Source organism: Dipodomys merriami, unplaced genomic scaffold (genome assembly GCF_024711535.1).
Source record: "Dipodomys merriami isolate MVZ:Mamm:240054 unplaced genomic scaffold, mDipMer1.0.p SCAF_12, whole genome shotgun sequence".
In the NCBI taxonomy this organism is placed as follows: Eukaryota; Metazoa; Chordata; class Mammalia; order Rodentia; family Heteromyidae; genus Dipodomys; species Dipodomys merriami.
The window spans coordinates 46,299,564-46,321,765 of record NW_027202493.1 but is presented as its reverse complement, the minus strand read 5'-3'; the positions used below and the strand labels follow the sequence as shown (position 1 = coordinate 46,321,765).

General features: G+C 50.5%; 1 protein-coding gene across 1 annotated transcript in view; it reads right to left on the bottom strand.

The window, feature by feature from the left end:
* The window catches only part of Csmd1 (CUB and Sushi multiple domains 1), a 1,029,359-nt gene that overhangs the window by 262,513 nt on the left and 744,644 nt on the right, over positions 1 to 22,202 (bottom strand). The window contains exon 10 of the mRNA XM_070015936.1: positions 14,948 to 15,069. Within this exon, the coding sequence (XP_069872037.1) occupies positions 14,948 to 15,069 (122 nt within the window). The remainder of the gene's footprint in view (positions 1 to 14,947; positions 15,070 to 22,202) is intronic.

Sequence of the window (22,202 nt, the reverse complement as noted above, 5' to 3'; positions counted from 1 at the left end):
GGGGGAGCTGGGGTAACCGACGCAGGATGGTGGAGAGGACCTCTCTACTCCCCTCCCTCCCCACCCACAACCATTTGATAGACAGAAAGCACCTGGATAAAATTATTTCTGGAAATAGTTCTCAAAGTAAATATAAGGATGCTGTCTAATTAAAGTTTTAATAATGTGTGTATTATAAGTATGTACTTGATTTGCATTTATCTACAAAATGATTAATAATATAAGCTTTAGGAAATTGCATGTCAAAGGAAAGCATGACATTGAATATAGGCTTCTCCAGCCTTGCCTTCAGGAAACCAAATATTATCATTGCTGATAAAGCTTTTCCACAAGGTTCATTTTAGTAAAAGCAATAACCTGCACTTTTCAACAGAGTATCTTCAAATCTTTGAAAACCAGACTCATCATTATTTCATTAAAATACTGAAGGACGTAATTAAAATGATTAATAAGATATTGGTTCAGGGCGGGCACTGGTAATTCTAGCTGCTCGGGAGGTTTGAAGCCAGCCTGAGTGGGAAAGTCCATGAGACTCTTCTCTCCCATTGATCAGCAGAAAGCCAGAAGTGGAGAAGCAGCCTTGGGTGGAAATGCCTAGGGACCGTGCCGAGGCCCTGAGTTCAAGCCCAGGACCAGCACTTGTGTTCACGCGCATGCACATGTGTCTGTACACACACACACACACACACACACACACACACACACACACACACACACACACACAGAGTGATTCCTATTGCTCATTTGGATTAAACTACCAAAACCAAGAGATGTGTTATTAAAACACAGAATGCTTCTATCTCGTATTTCAATACAGGCTCTTTTCTACGGTTTTTGACATTAATTTAAAAATGTAAAATCAGCAGTTTTTAACATCACTTAGTGCTACCTAATTAATCTAAGAAAGCATAGTTCCCTCTTGTCGTAATTGATTCTACTGACAGGGATGAAGGAGGGGTAATTTAAACTCCAACAGGAAGTCTTTAAGCACGGTCATGGTGGACTTGGCCTGTGTGGTGTGGCTTTGCTGCCGCAGCGTGCGGCGCTGTCTTCTAAGATCCGTGACACGGCGACACCCCTGTGTATGCCAGGGGATTTCCCAGAGTGCATCGAGCCGGGCATCTGGGCAAATTCGTCTTGGGAAATGTTTTTGATGTCATTCTTCAGACACGAACCTGAGGCTGGCCCCGAAATGCTCGAGTGCCTTTTCTTTCTTCTCTCAAGACATCGTCCCTGACGCTTCCTTTTCACTGTGTGTCCATGATCTTATTAACTACGTCAGTGACTGAGAAACAACTGTATGAAGACATGCTCTCGTGACATGCGTGTTATGTACCAGTCTCAGTAAGGAAGGGGGTCTGAACATGTGCAGACTTTAGTGTCCTAATTTCTGACCTCTGGATTTAGGAGAGGATGCTGTAATTTGTGCGTAATTTCTTACTGAGGACATGACACTTCTCTGTCCTCTCTAGGTACATGCGATAATCATGTAAAAACTGAAACCTCCACAAATAATTCCTGTTCCTGAGGCGACATTTCAGCGGTGCCTGCCACAGCCATCTCTCCCGCGGCTCCGCCTAAGGGTACAGCAGCCCCTGCCACCGCCGAGGCCCGCCAGGCAGCCCCAGAGCCGGGGCGTCTGCAGCAGCCGGGGCCTGTCCCCTCGCTGGTCAGCACCGCAGCACGCATGCTTCTCGTGCCCAGGGCAGGGCCGCCCAGCCAGCCCGTGCGTGCATCTTCCTGAACCCTGCCACCAAATTCCCGCACAGCTCAGGATGTGAGCTTCCATCACCGCTGACAGGCACGGCCCGCCGTGGGAGCCCCAGCCCGTAGAGACGGCCCTGCGTACCTTTGAACAAGGCAGAGGCTGAGGGCTGGATGCAGGGTGGGGCTCCGCAGGGCCGGGGAGGGGGGGGGCCAAGCTTCCCATCCATGCCCGGGACACTCAGGCCTCCTGGGGTGGCGTGGGTGCCAGGCAGGGGTCTGTCCTGCTGACGGCTGGGTGGTGAGCAGGAAGTGTGGGCCGCCTCTGCCATCTCGTGGCCACACTCGGAAGTGCACCCAAGGGTGCCAAGCGTGTCTGACCTAGGAGCAGTGTGGAGGGGCCATGGGCACAGCCAGGCACACCGCCGCCATCTGTGCTCTGCGGTGCAGAGGAGAAACTGAGGCTGAGAAAAGAAAATCTCCTTCAACAGAGACCAGAACTTACGGGCACCTGCCCTAGCCTTGTGGAAACTAGTCAGATGTGGAGGCTGGCTGTGATGGAGCATTCCTACGATCCCAGCTGTGCAGAAAATGGGTATCTAGAGGATCGAGGGTCTTAGTAGGATCCCCATCTCAACAAATAAGCCAGACATGGTGGCTCGTCTCTGTAATTCCAGCTACACAGGAGGCCTAGATATGAACATCTCAGCCAATGCCAGCCTCAAGCAAAATTTGTGAGAACCTGTACAAACCAAACAACCATGACAGCTAAGGAGAGGGCTCCGGTGATGGCCCAGTGGTAGAGCACCGGCCGGTAAGCTGAAGGCCCACAGTTCACACCCTCATTTCCTCAAAAAGGCAGGCTCTTTGCAATGCAAGTCTTTTTTTTCCTCTTTCTCTTCTCTGAAGAAAGATTCATGAGTTCTCTGTGCTGTCCACACACACAAGCCCTGACCCCACATGGACACAGGCTGCTAGTGACAGGATAAAAACAGCCACATTTCCGTGGGAATTGGAGACTTTGGACAAACACTTCTATCTTAAAATTATTCATCTTAAACTCACGCTGTCTGGGTGTAGTGGGAAACTACCATAATCCCAGCCTCTCAGGAGAAAGAGGTCGGTGCACTGTGAGTTCTAAGCCATCCCCAGCCAGTGCAGCAAGGCCCGGTCTCAAACGCAAGGGAAAACGAGGAGGGCCGGCTGGAGAGGAGCTCACAGCACAGCAGAGAGCACTTGCCCAGCCCACACGAAGACCCGCGTTCCTTCCTCGGTCACACACACGTGTGCACACTCACAAACATGCACACACATGCACACACAACACGCACACATGCACACAACACATGCAAACCACACATTCACATACAGCGTACACACATGCACACACATGCGCACACTCGTGTGGGAGGAGCACACCACACCCTCAGCTCTATCAACACCTGACGACGTCATGAGACCCATGCAGCCAGCACTGGCCGCTCCAGGGACGCAGGATGACTGGGAACATCTGTGTGTGCACAAATTACATACTGCTCTGAAATTATCTAGATGCCTCCTCCCCCTCCTCCTCCCCCTCCTCCTCCTCCCTCCTCCTTTCTCCTCCTCCTCCCCCTCCTCCTCCTCCCTCTGCCTCCTCCCCCTTCCTCCTCCTCCCCCTCCTCCTCCCCCTCTTCCTCCCCCTTCTGCTCCCCTCCTCCTCTTCCTCTCTCCTCCTCCTCCCCCTCCTCCTCCCCCTTTTCCTCCCCCTTCTGCTCCTCCTCCTGCTCCCCTCCTCCTCTTCCTCTCTCCTCCTCCTCCCCTTCTCCTCTCCCCTCCTCTTCCTCCCCCTCCTCTTTTCCCCTCCTCCCCTTCCTCTTTCCCCCTCCCCCTTCTCCCCACTCTCCTTCCTCCTCCCCCTTATTCTTCCTCCTCCTTCCCCTTTCCCTCTTCCTCCCCCTTTTCCTCCCCCTTCCCCCCCACCTCCCCCCACTCTGCCACACCCCTGGGTGCCCGTGCTCAGCTGACCACCATCATCTGCACATTGCCCACTTCTACAGAAACTGAAAGCAATGACCAGGTCATTAACACAACCCCCAAAAGACGCCCCATCATTGCCTCACTGGGGAATTCTGGGGCAGTAGAGCTCAGCAGGACACTGGAATGTTCTGGGCAGGGACCTTTCAGCAGTGGGGCTGAGTGACCCACCCTGGGAGGGGAGGGGAGGGGAGGGGAAGGGAGGGGGGAGGGGGGCTGGTCCTCACATCCCTGCGCTCTGGGTGTTTCCCATTTCTAAGAAAATGATTGAACTTGTTTTTTGGGGGTTTTCTCATTGTGAAAATACCGTACAGAGGGGTCACAATTACCTGGACAAGGTAATGAGTACATTTCTTATCAAGCATTTCTGCCTCCTCCTTTGTTTCCCCTTCCCATCTCTTCCCATCCCTTCCCATTCCCCCCCCCCGTAACCCCCTCCCCGCGCCAAAGCTGTAAAGTTCGTTTTTCGACATAACGTCTTGTACATCTCATTATTATATTCAGTGAAGTAAGCCAGGCCCAAAGAAACATAGGTCCCATGGTTTCCCTTATTTGCAATAACTAGTACATGTCTGAGACAAGCAGAAACGGTCAGATAAGTTGATGTGAGGCAAAATGAACCCCAAGAGAAGGACTCAAATGTTTTTTCTTTCTTGCGATTGTTCCTAACATATTTATAAGAGATTTCTTTGTTGCTTGGTATGTCCCTCCCCCACGGTATAACCCCTGTTTTCACTGTTTGATGTTGAACTTTTGTTTTTGTTTTGTGTGTTTTTATACCTGTCCTGGGGCTTGAACTCCAGGCTTGGGTGTTGACTCTGAGCTTTTTGTTCAAGGGTAGCATGCTACCATTTGTGCCACAACTCCACTTCTGGCTTTTTGGTAGCATAGGATAAGAGACCCACAGACTTTCCAGGCTGGCTTCAAACCCAGACCCTCAGATCCCAGCTTCATAAGTAGCTAGGATTCATAAGTAGCTAGTAGCGTGATCCACTAGCATCCGGCCTGATTGATGTTGCTAAGAAACGTTACATGGTCAATTCATCACTGCATGCGTTTTCTAGAAAGTTCAGCATCACGGGCACTGCTGTAAGGACAGTGCGTGCTCTGGTCAGGCCTGCCCATCCACCCTGCTTCTGCTTCTGCTACAGGGAGGGGCGCCAGGCCCCCAGCTCCTGGGGGAAGGGGGGTGCTGGTCTGGACCGCAGGGACGCCACACACTCCAGGAAAGGGGTTTCCACGCAGCCCACGGACAAGCACTGCAGGCCCTAGAGCCGACGACGCCCACTGCTCCCCTCAGCCCCTCCCACAGCCCAGGGACGCAGGGCTGGAAGGTCAGCACACAGAGCACCCGTCCCAGCAGTGGGTATCACGCGTTTGGATATGCAAGAAGGCTATTAAAGGACTAGTTTAAAGACCAGACCAGAGAGAAGCACTTCTAAGACTGGGGATATCGATCCTGAATCAATGTGATTTAAAAAAGCCAATTACTTAGAGGAGTAAGAGGACCAAGGTAGTAGAAGGAGTATTATGCAGCTACAATATGAATGATATTTGGGGACAGGTATCAAGCAGGTGCAGGGTAGGGGTGCAGGGACAGGGGTGCAGGGGGAGGGGCAGGGGTGCAGGGGCAGGGGTGCAGGGACAGGGGTGCAGGGGGAGGGGCAGGGGTGCAGAGGCAGGGGTGCAGGGACAAGGGTGCAGGGGGAGGGGCAGGGGTGCAGGGGCAGGAGTGCAGGGGCGCAGGGGCAGGGGTGCAGGGGCAGGGGCAGGGGTGCAGGGGCAGGGGCAGGGGTGCAGGGGCAGGGGTGCAGGGGCGCAGGGGCAGGGGTGCAGGGGCAGGGGCAAGGGTACAGGGGCAGGGGCAGGGGTGCAGGGGCAGAGGTGCAGGGGTGGGGGCAGGGGTACAGGGGTACAGGGGTAGGGGGGCAGGGGCAGGGGCGCAGAGGCAGGGCGCAGGGGTGCAGGCGCAGGGGCAGGGACGCAGGACTGTCAGGTAGACACTGTGCCAGCCGGCCGGCGGGAATCATGCCTGGTTGCAGGACATCCTCTGACCAATTCCCACATCCCCGCTTCTCTGAATACTCCAGCGGTGAGTGAAGTCTACTGGCCTTTACCCCATTTATCTTTCACCCTGTCTCCAACTATTAGACACACTGTTTAGTTCTAACTTAGCTTTAAAACACATAGCATGCAAATGATGTCTTCTCTCCACCTGCATGAATCTGTGGCTTCAAATTCTGCAAAATTCCGAGGAGTGATCAAAGGAGTCAGAGCTCCTCCCTGCCCCAGAGAATCCTGTGAACAGTTGTATTGTGTCCCAAGTGAGATGCTACCTAAAGCAATGTTTTCCTTTCCCCTTAGACATGAAGAGCTGTTCACTGAAAGGCGCACTTGAACACGTGAACGGCTGAGCTGAGTCACCTGCTTGAAATGCTTCCCAGATCATATCCTAATTTAGGCTCATACCATCGTTCTTGATTACAACAAATCCCCGGGTTTTCTGGCTCACAGCTTTGCTCCATCCAGATGTGTCCAGCCTTTTGTTGCCGAATAATGCTCCCAGGACTTGCACATTGTAATTTATTTCCTCTGTATCCTACAGCGACAAAAGTCATTTTAAGACTTGGCTCAGGGTCTTGATGACCTCTTTCTAAATTTAGCCATCAGAAATTGTAAGAAGAAGAGAGGGACAAGAAAAGAAAAAGAAGGAGAAGGAAGTTAAGAGGAAGAACGGGAGGAAGAAGAGGGAGGGAGGAGGATAGGAAGTGGGGTTGAAGGTCACAGTGGGCCGCATTCTAGGTGCTGTTAGCCGATTCTTTCTTCCTCTCCACTGTGAGTACAAGAAGAAAATAGAAAGGGCACTGGGATTAAAGACGCTGAAGAGTTTGCCTAAAGTCCAAGGCCAAGGAACCGTGGAAAGGATTTGACGTGCCTCTGACTGGACGGGCCCCGGGTCTGCTCCCAGAGCCCCCGCCGCCGCCACCTCCCCATGCCAGCGTGTGTGTGTGCAGTGGGATGTGTGTGCAGTGGGATGTGTGCACCTGTGCACACAGGCACACACACACTTCCACACCCAAGGCCATGCGGCAGCACGCAGGCTCGGAGCCACAGTCTTGTCAGTACAGATGGCATGAACACGGAGGTGTTTCTATTTAATTCTACAATCTGTAGCTTAGCAACAGTCACTAATTTCTTAAGGACAGGGCATGGACTCACGACTCTCATCTGAATGCAGGACCCTTCAGGATGTAGCTCTGCGCTTCTTCTGACTGTATTCGTTTTGTTGGCATTCGATAGTGGCAGCGGGAACTATACATCTGCCTCTGCATTACATTAAACCTCTTGCACATGTTACACTTTTCTGCATGGGGCAGGGTGCAGGAGAGCACAGTATGCTCTCCCACTAGCTTTGCTTTTTACGTGATGGGTACCTTCTGAGAAGCTGTAGGTAGTGGGCATCCCCGAGGGAAGAACACACTTTTTCCACAAGTTATTCTGTACCAAGTGCCTTAGTAAGGCACAGGTGCAGAGGTGTAAAACACTTCTTCATGTAAGCACCATGCCAGGGTAGAGCCTGCCTCCACAGCAGTCAAACCAGAATCAGGATCAGGAAAGAGAAACATTTCAGAACAGCTGCAGTGTTTTGAAACTAGAAGAACGTATTAACCAATCTCTAACTAGCACTGAGAATTTAATTTTGTTTCCTGTTCTATAATAGTTGTCCAAGTTTGCTCACCAGGTCTCTCTGTCTCTCTCTGTCTCTCTCTCTCTGTCTGTCTCTCTCTCTCTCTCACACACACAATGAAGTACACAGCCTCTTCCCATCCTGAACTTTCCATCACTGCTTCTGACCAGGTTGGAGCCTTGGGGTTTTAGGTAACTGTCCTTTTCTTTATGCTTAATTTGTAATATACCCTCATCACTGTGCAGTTTATTGGAAACCCACTTATTTGGAATGTCTCCCAAGGAATCAAATTAAGCCTAATTATACTTAATGGCAATGACTGGTGCTTAATTTGGATGGTAATTCTGCTTAATTGAGATACCTTCAGGTGTCGGGGTGGTGCATTAAGAGGGCTGGTGTGTGAGCATCGACTTGGAGTATGTTCCTTCCCTCAGCATCAGCCAGAATCAACGTGGAAGGCAGTAACTTTCTGGAGCACTGTGACCTGAGTCTCCTGAAACTTGGCTTCCTAAGCACTGAGTGTTTGACTCAAAGGCACAAAGATGGTTGGAGCAAGCTTGAGTTCCAAAACATGAAAGAGATGTGTACGGATCCACCTGGCAAGTTCAGCCTTTTCCTTGTTAAAGCTTGAGAAAACGTAAACACTGCTTCAAGCCTTCCGAGTCACTACCCCATGCACCGGCCTAGAGCAAGCAAGTGGCCAGAGAAGACTCACGAGGTTCGAAACATCACACACAGAACACGAGCCCCAGAAAGGGTGCCCGGGACCCATCCAGGGCCCTCAGTCTGCCTGGGGTGCACACTGTGGGGATTCGCTGGTGATTCCCATTCATGCTCCACGCTTCTTCCCAGCTTCCAGGAACGGGACCGTGGGCTTTGACTCCATGGAGCCTGAAAGGAGTCTGCTAGGAAGGTTCCAGAAGGGTTTCCCCCACATATTGGTGAAACACGTCTCACCCCTTCTGTGGATTGAATGCAGGCGTCGGTCTCACAGCTGGCAGGACTCTGCCAGGCCTGGTCCTCCAGGGAGCCGCTAAGCCACCCAGGAAGGGCCTCATCTCCCGCTGGCCCCCGGTCGCAGGGATTTCCCCTCTGCTCTGCACACGGCTTTCCGGCAGTCTCAGGTGTCCTGCAGCCCCACTCCTTCTCCCCACGTGTGAGGAACCTATTGTTCCATTTCCCATTTCTGTACGGAACGGAGAGCGGCACAAGTGTCTGCGTTTCTGGCAGGGGACGGGCCGGCTAGCGCCGTCTGCTGGTGTGGCAGGGTGCAGTCCGGCTCAGTTAAGAAGCGGATAGAAAACGGCCTCCCCACGCTGACTTTTAATTAGAAATTTCAATAATGCTGATATCCTAGGAAAGGAGAAACTCAAGTATATACACTCAACTTCAGCACAGTATAGAAAATATCATCGCTCCTACGTAAGCTGGATTTAAGTGAATTCTGAAAATATTGGAAAGGCCTTAATGAAATCCTCTGAAGATGTGCATTGAAGCTCTTGTCTTCCTGGTTGGAACACTTGGTTCTCCTCTTCTTGGAAACAGGGTTAGCCTTTAAGTCTCTTTAAGTACACCGCTGCAGGGTCACTGGCCTTAGAGGGGTAGCAGAATTATAACCTTCAACTGACCTTGAGAGAAATACGTTAACCTCTCTCTATGGGCGCTGCAGCTCTGCCTTCCTTCAGAATTCAGAAATTAGCTCTACCAGTTGCTGGCACCAGGTACTTGGCTAAAATTATACTGAACCAAACTTCGTCTCTTGCCATGCACAATTGGCTCCAAGGTCCTTTCCCTAGCTTGAAGGAGGATGACCATACAGTCTAGTGTTCTCAGTGGAAGCCACTCCTGGAAATACACTAGAAGGACTGTCAGCAGTTGAGCAAGCCATGGAACAACTGAATAGCAAGTATATCCAGAACTTGTCTGCTTGCAGTGCTGGGCCAGAATCATGACACACCAGTAGTGCTCTGGGGCTCATGCTTGCTTTGATAATTGGGTAACTTTTATGTTTCCATGTGAATTGATATTTTTTTTTACTGTGATATTTTTTTATTGTGAAAATACCATACAGAGGGGTTACAATTACATGGGGAAGGTAATGAGTACATTTCTTATCAAGCATTGTTGCCTCCTCCTTTGTTTCCCTTTCCTATCCCTTCCCATCCCGGCCTAACCCTCCCCATCCCCCGCACCAAAGCTGTAAAGTTCGTTTTTCGACATAACATCTTGTACATCTCATTGTTATATTAAGTGAAGCAAGCCAGGCCCAAAGAAACACAGGTCCCATGGTGTCCCTTATTCGCAATAACTAGTATATGTCTGAGACAAGCCGAAAAGGTCAGATAAGATGATGTGAGGTGAAATGAACCCCAAGATAAGGATTCAAATGTTTCTTCCTCCTTGTGATTGTTTCTAACTTATTTGTAAGATGATTTCTTTGTTGCTTTGTATGTCCTTTGCCCATGTGAATTGATTTTACTTCTCTGAATCATATTTTGGTATTTTGGTGGAGACTGAATTTAGTCTGCAGATAGTTTTTGGTGGTGTTCTCCAGGTATGAGAACATGCGAGCACTTTCTGGCTTCAGTTTTCTTTCGTGGTGCTGTTGAGTTCTCTCTGAAGAGACGTTTCACCTTCTTGGTTAGGTTAGGGGGCATGTTATAGATGGGGTTATTTTCTTGATTACTTCTTTGTAAGTTATTGGTACAAAAATGTTACTGATTTGTGTGTATTCATGGCCAATGTCTTCTTTACAGAACTTACATTTCTAAGAGATTTGGGGGACCATGTTTAGGGTCTTTTTTGACCATATTGGCAACTATAATTTTACTGATTTCCTCTTTGTATCCTTTTTATTCCTTTGTTTTTCTTAATTTCTCTGGCTAAAATTCCCAGAGCTTTGTTGCATAAGAGTGGTAGGAATTGATACCATTGTCTGTTTCTGACTTTAGAGAAAGGGTTTCATGATTTTTCTATTCACTGTGCTGTTAGCGATGGTTTCTCATGTGTAACCTTTGTCATGTCAAGATTTGATTCTTCTCCATGCATTTTCCTCCAGGTCTTGTCAGGGAGAGATGCTTAATTTTATAGTTACATTCTGCATTGCTTGATCATATGATTTATTCTTGATAAAATTGATGTGATAAATTGTATTTATTGATTTGTATATGTTGAACATCCTAGCAATAAAGCCAACTTGATCATGATAAGTATGGTTAATAACTTGTTAATAGTACTAGGGTTTTAGCTCAGGCCCTGGTACTGTACTATGCTATGCCTCCAGCTCTGCTTTTTTGTTGGTTATTTAGAAAGAGAGTGTAGCAAACTTTTCTACCTGGACTGGTCTAAAACCACAATCCTCCATAACTCAGCTTCCTAAGGAGCTAGGATTACAGTCAAAGAGGTGTGGCTATGAATGATCTTCTCACCCACGAATAACCACACCCCAAACAGGCAGATGAAAAGAAATGATAAGCATGGGTGAGAAATAAATCAGATACCAAAGAACAATAAAAATGTCCATGAAATACCGAGTTCATTATTTGAAATGCACAAAGTTGACCAGCTCTTTGCTACACTAACCAAAAGAAGACAGAGGTGACTGAATACATAAGATTCAGGGCAAAAGATGACACTGTGTAACAGATACTTCCTCACTCAAATATCACTGGGGAATATGTTTTAAACGTTCTAATTCTAGTAAACTGGGCGATTTAGACGAGGTGGGTAAGTCCCCTGACACATGTGACTTAGGAAAGCTGAATGAAGGAGGCCTAAGCGTGGAAGCAAGGCAGAGATGTCCCGACTTTCCCCCAGGGAGAGCCAGAGAGGCAGGGCCTCCGCCTCATTGGTCAGACCTAGAGAACAGCTCACCTGTCCACGACACGGGAGGGAAGGGACCTCCAAAGTCACCCCCAAAGCCAGCCTCACCCCAACACCACCACACTGAAAGCTAGGTGCTCACTCCCTCCATGAGCACAAATGGTGAAAGACCCTAAATAAACCATTGCATTTCGAGTTCGGGGTTGTTCTTGAATCCTCCCTCCCCCGTCAGTCACAGCAGAGCCAGGTGAGCGGCAGGATGAAGCCACGAGGGTCTGACGCCAAACAAGACTCCAGGAGCGGCTGCAGCCGGGGCTCTGCAGCAGCGCCACGTTCCGCCACGGCCGGTCATATTTACTATGAATTCCCTTCCACAGCTGACACCTCCCCCAAAGAAAACAATCTGATTGTTTTTCTATTTCTTCCCTAAAGTTTTCTCAAGACTTTATAGATTACCAAGGTCGTACGATTTATTGTGACAGAGGTAAAACAGAATATTCTGATCATTATGAAACTGATGAAATAATTTGTAAATTAGTAACAGGATAGATACTTCACTCTCAGTTTTAAATAAAACTCTTTTTATGGACAATTGGGATGGCTTGATCAACAGTTACCACAACATCAGTTCCTTACTTATCTTTGCTTCATTATATTTGTAGTTCTTGTACTAACAGCTGAAAGTAGATAATGCCTCAGTCCTTAATCAGACACCTGTACTTATTTATTCCACAACTACCTTCAAGGGAAACAAAAAAAAAAAACCTCTTAAGAGCACTGTAACCGAGGAGGGGCGCAGGCTCCTCACCCTTACCAACTTGCCCAAATCTACAATCTAATCAAAGTAGTGGATGGAGGACAGGGCAAAATACCTGGTTAAAAACATATTTGACTACATTGTTAGCCCACATATAAGAACACGGTATGGATGGCATTAGTAGGATCAATACCCCAGTGCAGTTCTGGAATGCTGAGAGCCATGGTAACAAAACCTGGGGCCTTCAGTCAGAGCAATGCAGCCAGGATTCTCCATCCCGTGTGTGAAGAAAGGGGCGGCAACCTGTGCCATTACCCATTTCTGTTCATCAGAGCTGACATTTTCACAAAAATAACAGCCGAGAAGGTAGAACTGAGGTAAGCAAACAGAATCCAGACAGCGTCTGCTAGGAAGTGTGTGGAATACAAAGCAGCCTTCGCTGCTTCAGGGCTGAGGCACAACGGCCCAGGAGCAACTGGTCCAGATTTGGTGGATTTTCAAGAGCAACCAGAAGGGAGCGGGAGCCCCTGTGGACAGAACTTGCAGCCGTGCAGGCTTAACAGACATAAGGTCGGCGCAGTGTGCCTCCCGGATCGCTCAGTGGGGATATGTGGGATCCATACTCTATCAGGGTTTCCATTGCATCTTCATTGTTTCCCTTTTCAGTAGGAGCCTCTCTACTGAACTTAAAGTGAAGTAGAGAAAACACATTTGGCAGCAAAAAATGCGGCGTGACAATGCCCGCCTGTCCTAAAGTTTTGACAGGTATCGATACCAATACAAACCACGAGTGGGGATGTGGAGAGATGGCAGAGTTCCTGTTCTCCCTCTACCCAGGGGGAACATCCTGCTCACCAGTTAGGAGGAGGAGTTAGAAAAGCGGGGGAGGTGGTTTAGCTTCTGGTCAAAGGAGCAAAGCAAAGGCTGCAACCAGCGCCCAGAGCTCTGCGTGGGCTCTGTGTGTGTAGTGTTCTGTGTGGCCTCTGTGTGTGTAGTGTTCTGCGTGGGCTCTGTGTGTGTGTGGTGCTCTGTGTGGGCTCTGTGTGTGTGTAGTGCTCTGTGTGGGCTCTGTGTGTGTGTAGTGTTCTGTGTGGGCTCTGTGTGTGTGTAGCACTCTGCGTGGGCTCTGTGTGTGTGTGTGTGTGTGTAGTGCTCTGTGTGGGCTCTGTGTGTGTGTGTAGTGCTCTGTGTAGGCTCTGTGTGTGTGTAGTGTTCTGTGTGGGCTCTGTGTGTGTGTAGTGCTCTGTGTGGGCTCTGTGTGTGTGTGTAGTGCTCTGTGTGGGCTCTGTGTGTGTGTAGTGCTCTGTGTGGGCTCTGTGTGTGTGTAGTGTTCTGTGTGGGCTCTGTGTGTGTGTAGTGCTCTGTGTGGGCTCTGTGTGTGTGTAGTGTTCTGCGTGGGCTCTGTGTGTGTGTAGTGCTCTGTGTGGGCTCTGTGTGTGTGTGGTGCTCTGTGTGGGCTCTGTGTGTGTGTAGTGCTCTGTGTGGGCTCTGTGTGTGTGTGATGCTCTGTGTGGGCTCTGTGTGTGTGTGTGTGTGGTGCTCTGTGTGGGCTCTGTGTGTGTGTATGGTGCTCTGTGTGAGCTCTGTGTGTGTGTAGTGCTCTGTGTGGGCTCTGTGTGTGTAGTGTTCTGTGTGGGCTCTGTGTGTGTGTAGTGTTCTATGTGGGCTCTGTGTGTGTGTAGTGCTCTGTGTGGGCTCTGTGTGTGTGTGGTGTTCTGTGTGGGCTCTGTGTGTGTGTAGTGTTCTATGTGGGCTCTGTGTGTGTGTAGTGTTCTATGTGGGCTCTGTGTGTGTGTAGTGTTCTATGTGGGCTCTGTGTGTGTGTAGTGTTCTATGTGGGCTCTGTGTGTGTGTAGTGTTCTGTGTGGGCTCTGTGTGTGTGTAGTGTTCTGTGTGGGCTCTGTGTGTGTGTGTAGTGCTCTGTGTGGGCTCTGTGTGTGTGTAGTGTTCTGTGTGGCCTCTGTGTGTGTGGTGCTCTGTGTGGGCTCTGTGTGTGTGTGTGTGTAGTGTTCTGTGTGGGCTCTGTGTGTGTGTAGCACTCTGCGTGGGCTCTGTGTGTGTGTGTGTGTGTGTGTGTAGTGCTCTGTGTGGGCTCTGTGTGTGTGTGTAGTGCTCTGTGTAGGCTCTGTGTGTGTGTAGTGTTCTGTGTGGGCTCTGTGTGTGTGTAGTGCTCTGTGTGGGCTCTGTGTGTGTGTAGTGTTCTGCGTGGGCTGTGTGTGTGTGTAGTGCTCTGTGTAGGCTCTGTGTGTGTGTAGTGTTCTGTGTGGGCTCTGTGTGTGTGTAGTGCTCTGTGTGGGCTCTGTGTGTGTGTAGTGTTCTGCGTGGGCTCTGTGTGTGTGTAGTGCTCTGTGTGGGCTCTGTGTGTGTGTAGTGCTCTGTGTGGGCTCTGTGTGTGTGTGATGCTCTGTGTGGGCTCTGTGTGTGTGTGTGTGGTGCTCTGTGTGGGCTCTGTGTGTGTGTATGGTGCTCTGTGTGAGCTCTGTGTGTGTGTAGTGCTCTGTGTGGGCTCTGTGTGTGTGTAGTGCTCTGTGTGGGCTCTGTGTGTGTGTGGTGCTCTGTGTGGGCTCTGTGTGTGTGTAGTGCTCTGTGTGGGCTCTGTGTGTGTGTGGTGCTCTGTGTGGGCTCTGTGTGTGTGTGTGTGGTGCTCTGTGTGGGCTCTGTGTGTGTGGTGCTCTGTGTGGGTTCTGTGTGTGTGTAGTGTTCTGTGTGGGCTCTGTGTGTGTGTAGTGCTCTGTGTGGGCTCTGTGTGTATAGACTCGGGTCTGTGTGTCTAGATTCGGGTCTGTGTGTATAGACTCGGGTCTGTGTGTGTAGACTCGGGTCTGTGTGTATAGATTCAGGTCTGTGTGTGTAGACTCGGGTCTGTGTGTATAGATTCGGGTCTGCGTGTGTAGACTCGGGTCTGTGCACGCTGCATGCCACACCATGAGCGCTGAGCTCCTGGCCAGGCACAGCCTTACCTTGTCCGGGTCCGAGGCTGTAATGACCCACACGCAGTGCGCGTTGTCTTCGTACTGAACCGGGTAGTTGGGTGAGGTGATGACACCACTGGGCCCCCGCAGATTCGAGCCACACGTCCTGGCTGCAATTAGAAAGAAATCCTGTCACGTGTACAGTCCCTGCCCAGAGCAGGACAGATGCGACGCCCGCAGTTTCCAGACCCTCATGGACACTGGCTGAAGGACGCGAGTGGGGGAGTGGATTTTGCTCGGCCTTCAGGACCCCGCCTGGTGTGTGCCACATTGCTAGTGTCCCCTGATCACGTCGTGTTTGCACACACATCGCCCTTCTGAATGGGGAAGGACTGATGAACCTTCCATTTCAACTCCCGCTCCCGGGCAGCCATCTTTGCATGTACATGGTGGTATAGAGAATCTGAGTAGATACACAGTCACACCCGGACACAAGGTGATGGTGAAATTTCAGAGCATCAGGTCATTTGACCGTGACCTGCCAGGTGTGAGCTTGAATATCAGCTGTGTCTCCCGCAGCTTCCTCCTCCCATGTCAAAATGAGGAGGCAGAGAGATGATCCCCAGACGTCTTTCAAGGTTTCGATTCTATTCCATTCAACAGTGCCAACATCTCCACGGCATAATGCAAATAGCAACTTAAGCTATAATGAATGTTCACAGTAAGAAAACCGAAACAGCCAGTCTAGAAGCAGAAAGAAACTATCTTTTCCTGTTTTTATCTTGAAGTTGAAATGAAAGAGCAAGTGAAGCATAGAAATTGCAAAACGAATAAAAGATAGTCTTCATTTGGGACTTTGAAATATTTGTTTCTCTCTTATTTTTAGCAAGGTTTTTTTTTCAGATGGATGGAAACAGTTTGGAAGTCTAATGTCGCCTTGATTCTCGTTACAGTGTTAATTATTTATACAGAGATGGGAGAGGAGGGCTGGAGGAGCTCCGTGCTCAGCTCAGGGCCGTCGGCCCACACTGCGGAAGCTGCCACCGCGGAGCCCGCTCCCCTGCTCCCCTCCCCCAGCCACTCATCTTTCTAGAAAACTCTGCCACCATCCTCCAGGACTCAGGGCCTCAGGGCTCGCTGGTGGGAACCGGGAAGACGTTGTCCAGCTTTCCTGCGTGCAGTGGGAACACGTGACTCAACCTTCCCTTGACCTTGATACAACGTGGCGCACATGGTGCCTCCTCCCACAAGCAGCGAGCTCTTGTGCAATCACACTTCAGCCTGGTCCAGATGGGCACGGGACCCTGTGAGGAGGACCAGGATGGGGAGGACGGGGAGGACGGGGAGGAGGGTGCCACCCCCGGGCAGCTTGGTCTTGGATGGGCCCGTAGGATGAGGAGGAGGAGGACAGGGAGGAGGGTGCAGCCCCCCGGTAGCTTGGTCTTGGATGAGCACACAGGATGAGGAGTAGGAGGAGGAGGACGGGGAGGAGGGTGCGGCCCCTGGGTGTCCTGGTCTGGAACAGGCACGCAGGATGAGGAGTAGGAGGAGGGTGCCGCCCCCAGGTAGCTTAGTCTTGGATGGGCCCGGAGGAGGAGGAGGAGGAGGACGGGGAGGAGGGTGCGGCCCCCGGGTGTCCTGGTCTGGAATGGGCACACAGGATGAGGATGGGGAGCACGGGAGGGACACAGGCCACGCAGGCCTGGGGTTATCCACTTCACTTGGGCTGCAGGACTCTGGTCATCATGACCACCCGTGCCCGGAGGTCCCAAGCACACTCTCCCTGTGTACCTCGTGTGGCTACTGAGCCCTACCTCCCTTGGGGCCCAGCCAGGCCCACCACAGCCACGTCCACACCCAAGCCTGACACAATCCGTGGATGACTACTGTGACCTGACGTATAACCGATGCTGTACCATCTGCCCAGCTTGTAAATCCACATTTCACCTACATGCCTTCCAGATAAAACTGGAATTCAGAAAATGAGAACATAATACATCGAGAGGAACAGCAGAGCTGCAGAGGAAAACTCATCAAATTTTAATGCCAACCCATGCTGCTCACCTGTCTATGGATTAGGTGCATAGACACATCTGATTTATCAGTTAATATGGAGCTTTTATTTATCCATTTAAGTTCAGTTTTAGGAATTTTTTTTATTTTGTAGTTAACTACTCAAACTGAAGGAAGGAATACTCGTATCAGTTAAGTTTAAATTACTGGGCTCATATTTCAAGCTTTCTTGCTAGCAAATCCATGAACATATTGTAAAGTGTATTGCTGGTGTATTTTAAGAGTCGTTTCTGCCAGCTACAGATTCTACACCGACATTCATGCTGTCAGGTAGAAGGTTAAACCAGCCGGTGTCAGAGGTCGAGACCTTTGCTTTCTTCTCTTCAGCAATACCTGCTTTGTCTCTTCTTATTATGATGTCTTCTTATGATGTCTCTTCTTATTTTTGAGCCTCTACGTTTATAAAATTGCTATTCTAATCATGGCTGCATCTATGTGTGTCTTGAGGTAGGAATTGAACAAGAAAAGCAGTGAGCACATGATCTCCTATGTCACAGAATCTGTGTTAAAAGATTCACAGAAGCCTGGACATGGAAGATACAGCAGACAGGGGAAAATCTCTAAATCCATTGCCTTAACCAGGAAGTTCACAATAAGCAAATAAAGCCATATCAAAGGCAGAGAGAGCCCTGGAGTGTGTCTGAAGTGGGCAGGCTGGGGAGAGCAGGTAGTCTCAGGGGCTTTGGGACCAGGGGGTAGGACAGACAGACACCTGGATGTCAAAGAAATGCATGCAGGGAAGGTAGGTCAGCAAAGTCCTGCAGCCTCTGGGACACAGGGTCGTTTTCCTGTTGTTGCCTATCAGCCCCGGAGAAGTACAGAAATACAAAGTGTATTACTCTCAATAACTTAGTGACATAATGGAGGAAAATTACTTTATCTTAAAGTCATCACCAAGTAAAAAGGTACAAAACCCAAGAATGTGTGAACAGTCATAGAAATGGTTTTTATAGAACTCCAAATTCAATGGAGCTGGAAGCAGTTAAGTGTGGGCATGTATCTTTAAATCCTTGAGACAGTAACTACTTGTACAAACAATCATGTATGAAATGGAATCCAAGCATTGATGCTAGACCTGTAACCTAGGGGAATGACTCATCCCTCAGGTGTAAACACTCTTTCCATTGCTATGCCAACGGTCATTTCTTCATAGACATAAAAACATGGGTAGTGAAGGAAAGCAAGTTAATAAGTTAAGGATAATTCTTAGCTTGCTAACCTCGAACTCCAAGGCAATATTAACTTTATGCGGTGACCTCTGTTGGCTCCAATTAACTTTTCTGTAGTTATGGTTACAATGGCAAATAATACTTCATTTTTGTTCACTGCTCTTTCAACTCTGGGAGCAACTCAAGATACTAGCCCCAGACTGAAGCGCATTAGCACTGGAGAAAGTTCTTGACATAAATCTCCCCTAAATACTGATGAAAGGCAATGTCAGCCTGAACATTTCACTTAGGAAGTAAGATGAGAACCTCCTCAAGAATCCTTCATTGTTTGCTTATTTCAGAAATCTACTGCCGGTTAGAGACACTTAGACAGTTTTAAACAGCTCATAATGTTTTACTCCACAAAAAAGTCATAATAGTTGTTTTCACATCACTAAATGAAGCAGGCATAATTTCAAATGAAATCACTTGGATAATTACTGAGTTATGACAACGTTCATCTGTGTGGTAACAGAAAGACAAGGTAATGCCCCCACTGGCAGAGTTCATCAGCTAATGCTGCCGCTGGCCATCCACGCAGGTTTCTAGAAGGGAGGGTCACACTGCGACACTGCGGTTTATCAAAGGCTTGGAGAGAGGCTAATGACCAAAGAGGTGGAGGCCCTCCCAGGGAGGAGGAGCGAGGACCGGGAGAACAGGCCTTTTCTGGCTCCAGTGATGTGGAATGTCCCTGGGCCCAGCAGACTGGAGATCCAGGCAGAGGCATTTCCCCGTATCTGACAGAGTGGCTGGCCTGGCCCACAGAAGGGCCAAGAATTCTATAACGGCTGAAGAATGAGGAAGCACGAGCCACCGTGTCACTCATCTTGGCACATGCCAATGACTGTGTTGACAGCACAGGAAACAGACTTGCCTTGCGGAACCCATCTCACTGAAGCACACCTCCCCGTGCTCTGGTCTGAATCATGGCGGAGAGCTTGAATGTCACGGTCCTTGTCCATCAGCCTAAGGTCATCTTTAATAGTTATCAAAGATTCACTTCTAGGAATATTTTCATCAACAGAGCTCTTTTTATTGGTGAATCAGCCTGTCTGTAGGCTGACTGGAGGGAGGCTCAGTGGTTAGGAAGGGATTCATGTAGGGTTCTTCCCAGTTGACACCCTAGACAAGTTAGGGATGGCTCTCCACAGCTCGAAGGAACCATAAGCAAGCTCCTTCTAGGGTTGAGTCCTCCAACATGTGGCTCTTCAATAGGTCAAGAGCCTGCTCTGAGACGCATCATGCCACAGGTACAAAACGTGCACCAATGTGCACGATATACGAATAAAAGAGGAAAGAGCATACAAATCCCTCTTTAGAAGCTTTATATCATCGTATGTTACGATAACATTTTGTATGTTTGGGCATAATAAACTATTAAAATTAAATGCAGGTTCTGGTTGGCTTCTTAGGTCTGATTGTTAAGAACTTCAAAGTTAAATGTGTGTTTTGCTACATGTGGGGACGGGGAGGGCAGAGGTAGGAAGTCAGTGCCAGCCGTGCTTGGCATGAGCACCACCTGTTCCCGCCGGGGCTCTGGACGCACACTGTCACTTCTGGTCCATCTGTCCCTGCAGTGTGGTCAGAGAAGGGCTAAGCATGAGAAGTCTGCCTGTGCAGGGTGATGCTGTGAGAAGGACTGAGCACGAGACATCCACTTGTGCAGGGTGGTACTGTGAGGACTGAGCATGAGATGTCTGCCTGCGCAGGGTGATGCTGTGAGGAGGACTGAGCATGAGATGTCTGCCTGCGCAGGGTGATGCTGTGAGGAGGACTGAGCATGAGATGTCCTATGCAGGGTGATGCTGTGAGAAGGACTGAGCATGAGATGTCTGCCTGCGCAGGGTGATACTGTGAGAAGGACTGAGCATGAGATGTCCTGTGCAGGGTGATGCTGTGAGAAGGACTGAGCATGAGATGTCCACCTGTGCAGGGTGATGCTGTGAGAAGGACTGAGCATGAGATGTCCTGTGCAGGGTGATGCTGTGAGAAGGACTGAGCATGAGATGTCCTGTGCAGGGTGATGCTGTGAGAAGGACTGAGCATGAGATGTCCACCTGTGCAGGGTGGTGCTGTGAGGACTGAGCATGAGATGTCCTGTGCAGGGTGATGCTGTGAGAAGGACTGAGCATGAGATGTCCACCTGTGCAGGGTGATGCTGTGAGGACTGAGCATGAGATGTCCTGTGCAGGGTGATGCTGTGAGAAGGACTGAGCATGAGATGTCCACCTGTGCAGGGTGATGCTGTGAGAAGGACTGAGCATGAGATGTCCACCTGTGCAGGGTGATGCTGTGAGGACTGAGCATGAGATGTCCTGTGCAGGGTGATGCTGTGAGAAGGACTGAGCATGAGATGTCCACCTGTGCAGGGTGATGCTGTGAGAAGGACTGAGCATGAGATGTCCTGTGCAGGGTGATGCTGTGAGAAGGACTGAGCATGAGATGTCCTGTGCAGGGTGATGCTGTGAGAAGGACTGAGCATGAGATGTCCACCTGTGCAGGGTGGTGCTGTTTGGAGGACTGAGATTGAGATGTCCTGTGCAGGGTGGCCATGTGAGAAGCTTTGCCAGTTGCTACAAATCACTTTCCCCAGCTTTGCTTTCCTTGTTTGTTTCCAGGCACAGCAAACCCCAGCCCTCTTGAGAGTCGGAAGGCTGAGGAGCTGGCGTGTGGCATGCATTCTCCACTTCCCATGGAGTCACTAAGCAACGCAGGCGCTGCTCAGAGCGGCGCTGGGAACGTAGCACTCCTGTGTCCCGAGATTTTCCTGGGTGGCTTTTATTTAATCGGCAGCAACGCCTCAAAGTCAGCCTAGGCCTCCCTCAGAGCAGGCGCGTGTCTGTGCACGGGCGGGTGCCGCTCCCCAGGGGCTAGCCTGCCCAGACAGCGGGCTCCGTCAGCCCAGCCTTCCGCCAGTGAGCCTCTCCTCCACTCCACCCCGCTGGCGCGCTGTTTGGCTTGGACAGACTGGCAGAGCCTGCTGGACGAACACACGCCGGGAGACCTCGGGGGAGTGTGGGGAGAAAACCTGCCGTCCCTGAAGGACTCCACAGGCCCGGGCCTGGCAGCAGGGAGGGGCGTGGGGCCAGGATGGAAAGAAGCAGGAAGGCTGGGGCAGGATGGGGAGAGGATGTCGAGGGGTCACACAGATACAGAGCTCAGCCTTCCATGCCGCGAGGTGAAGGTGCGGTGTGGTTCTTATGGCTTAGAATAAAATGTGTGTGCGTGTGTGTGTGTGTGTGTGTGTGTGTGCACGCGTGTGTGTATGTGCCCACACACGTGCTCATGCAAAAGACAGAGAGGGAGGGAGGGTGCAGGATTTGTGATTCTGGAGCACAGGACCCCCCCTCAGTGGGGGGATAGATGCTTGGGACGTGGACCGTCCGCAGTGGCTCTGAAGCTAGTGTCTGGGGACAGGGTGACAACGCAGCCTTCGACTGAGCAGCCACATGATCCTGAGGTCAGAAAACTTAGACTCCAAAAGAGACGCTTCCAGAAGCTGCAGGTTTTCTTTACTGGACTCTCAGCGCAATACAGAGGCCCCCAGAAAGGTCCAGAACATTTTTTTATGCAGCTCATTGGGAGTGGAGGGAAAACCGGGCAGTGAGGGAAAGCTGGGCAGTGCAGGTCAGCCAGGCAGTGGGGGACAGCCAGGGAGTGGGGACAGCTGGGCAGTGAGGGACAGCCGGGGAGTGGGGGACAGCTGGGCAGTGAGGGACAGCCGGGGAGTGAGGGAAAGCTGGGCAGTGCAGGTCAGCCAGGCAGTGGGGGACAGCTGGGCAGTGGGGGACAGCTGGGCAGTGGGGGACAGCTGGGCAGTGGGGGACAGCAGGCAGTGGGGGACAGCAGGCAGTGGGGGACAGCAGGCAGTGGGGGACAGCAGGCAGTGGGGGACAGCCCAGCAGCAGGCTCTCAGCTGCCTGTGGAAGAAGTCTGCGGCCACAGGCACGGTCGTGACTGTCTGCCATGGAAATACACGGCCTGCTTCCAAACGTGATATGGAAGAGGACTGTGAATGCGGC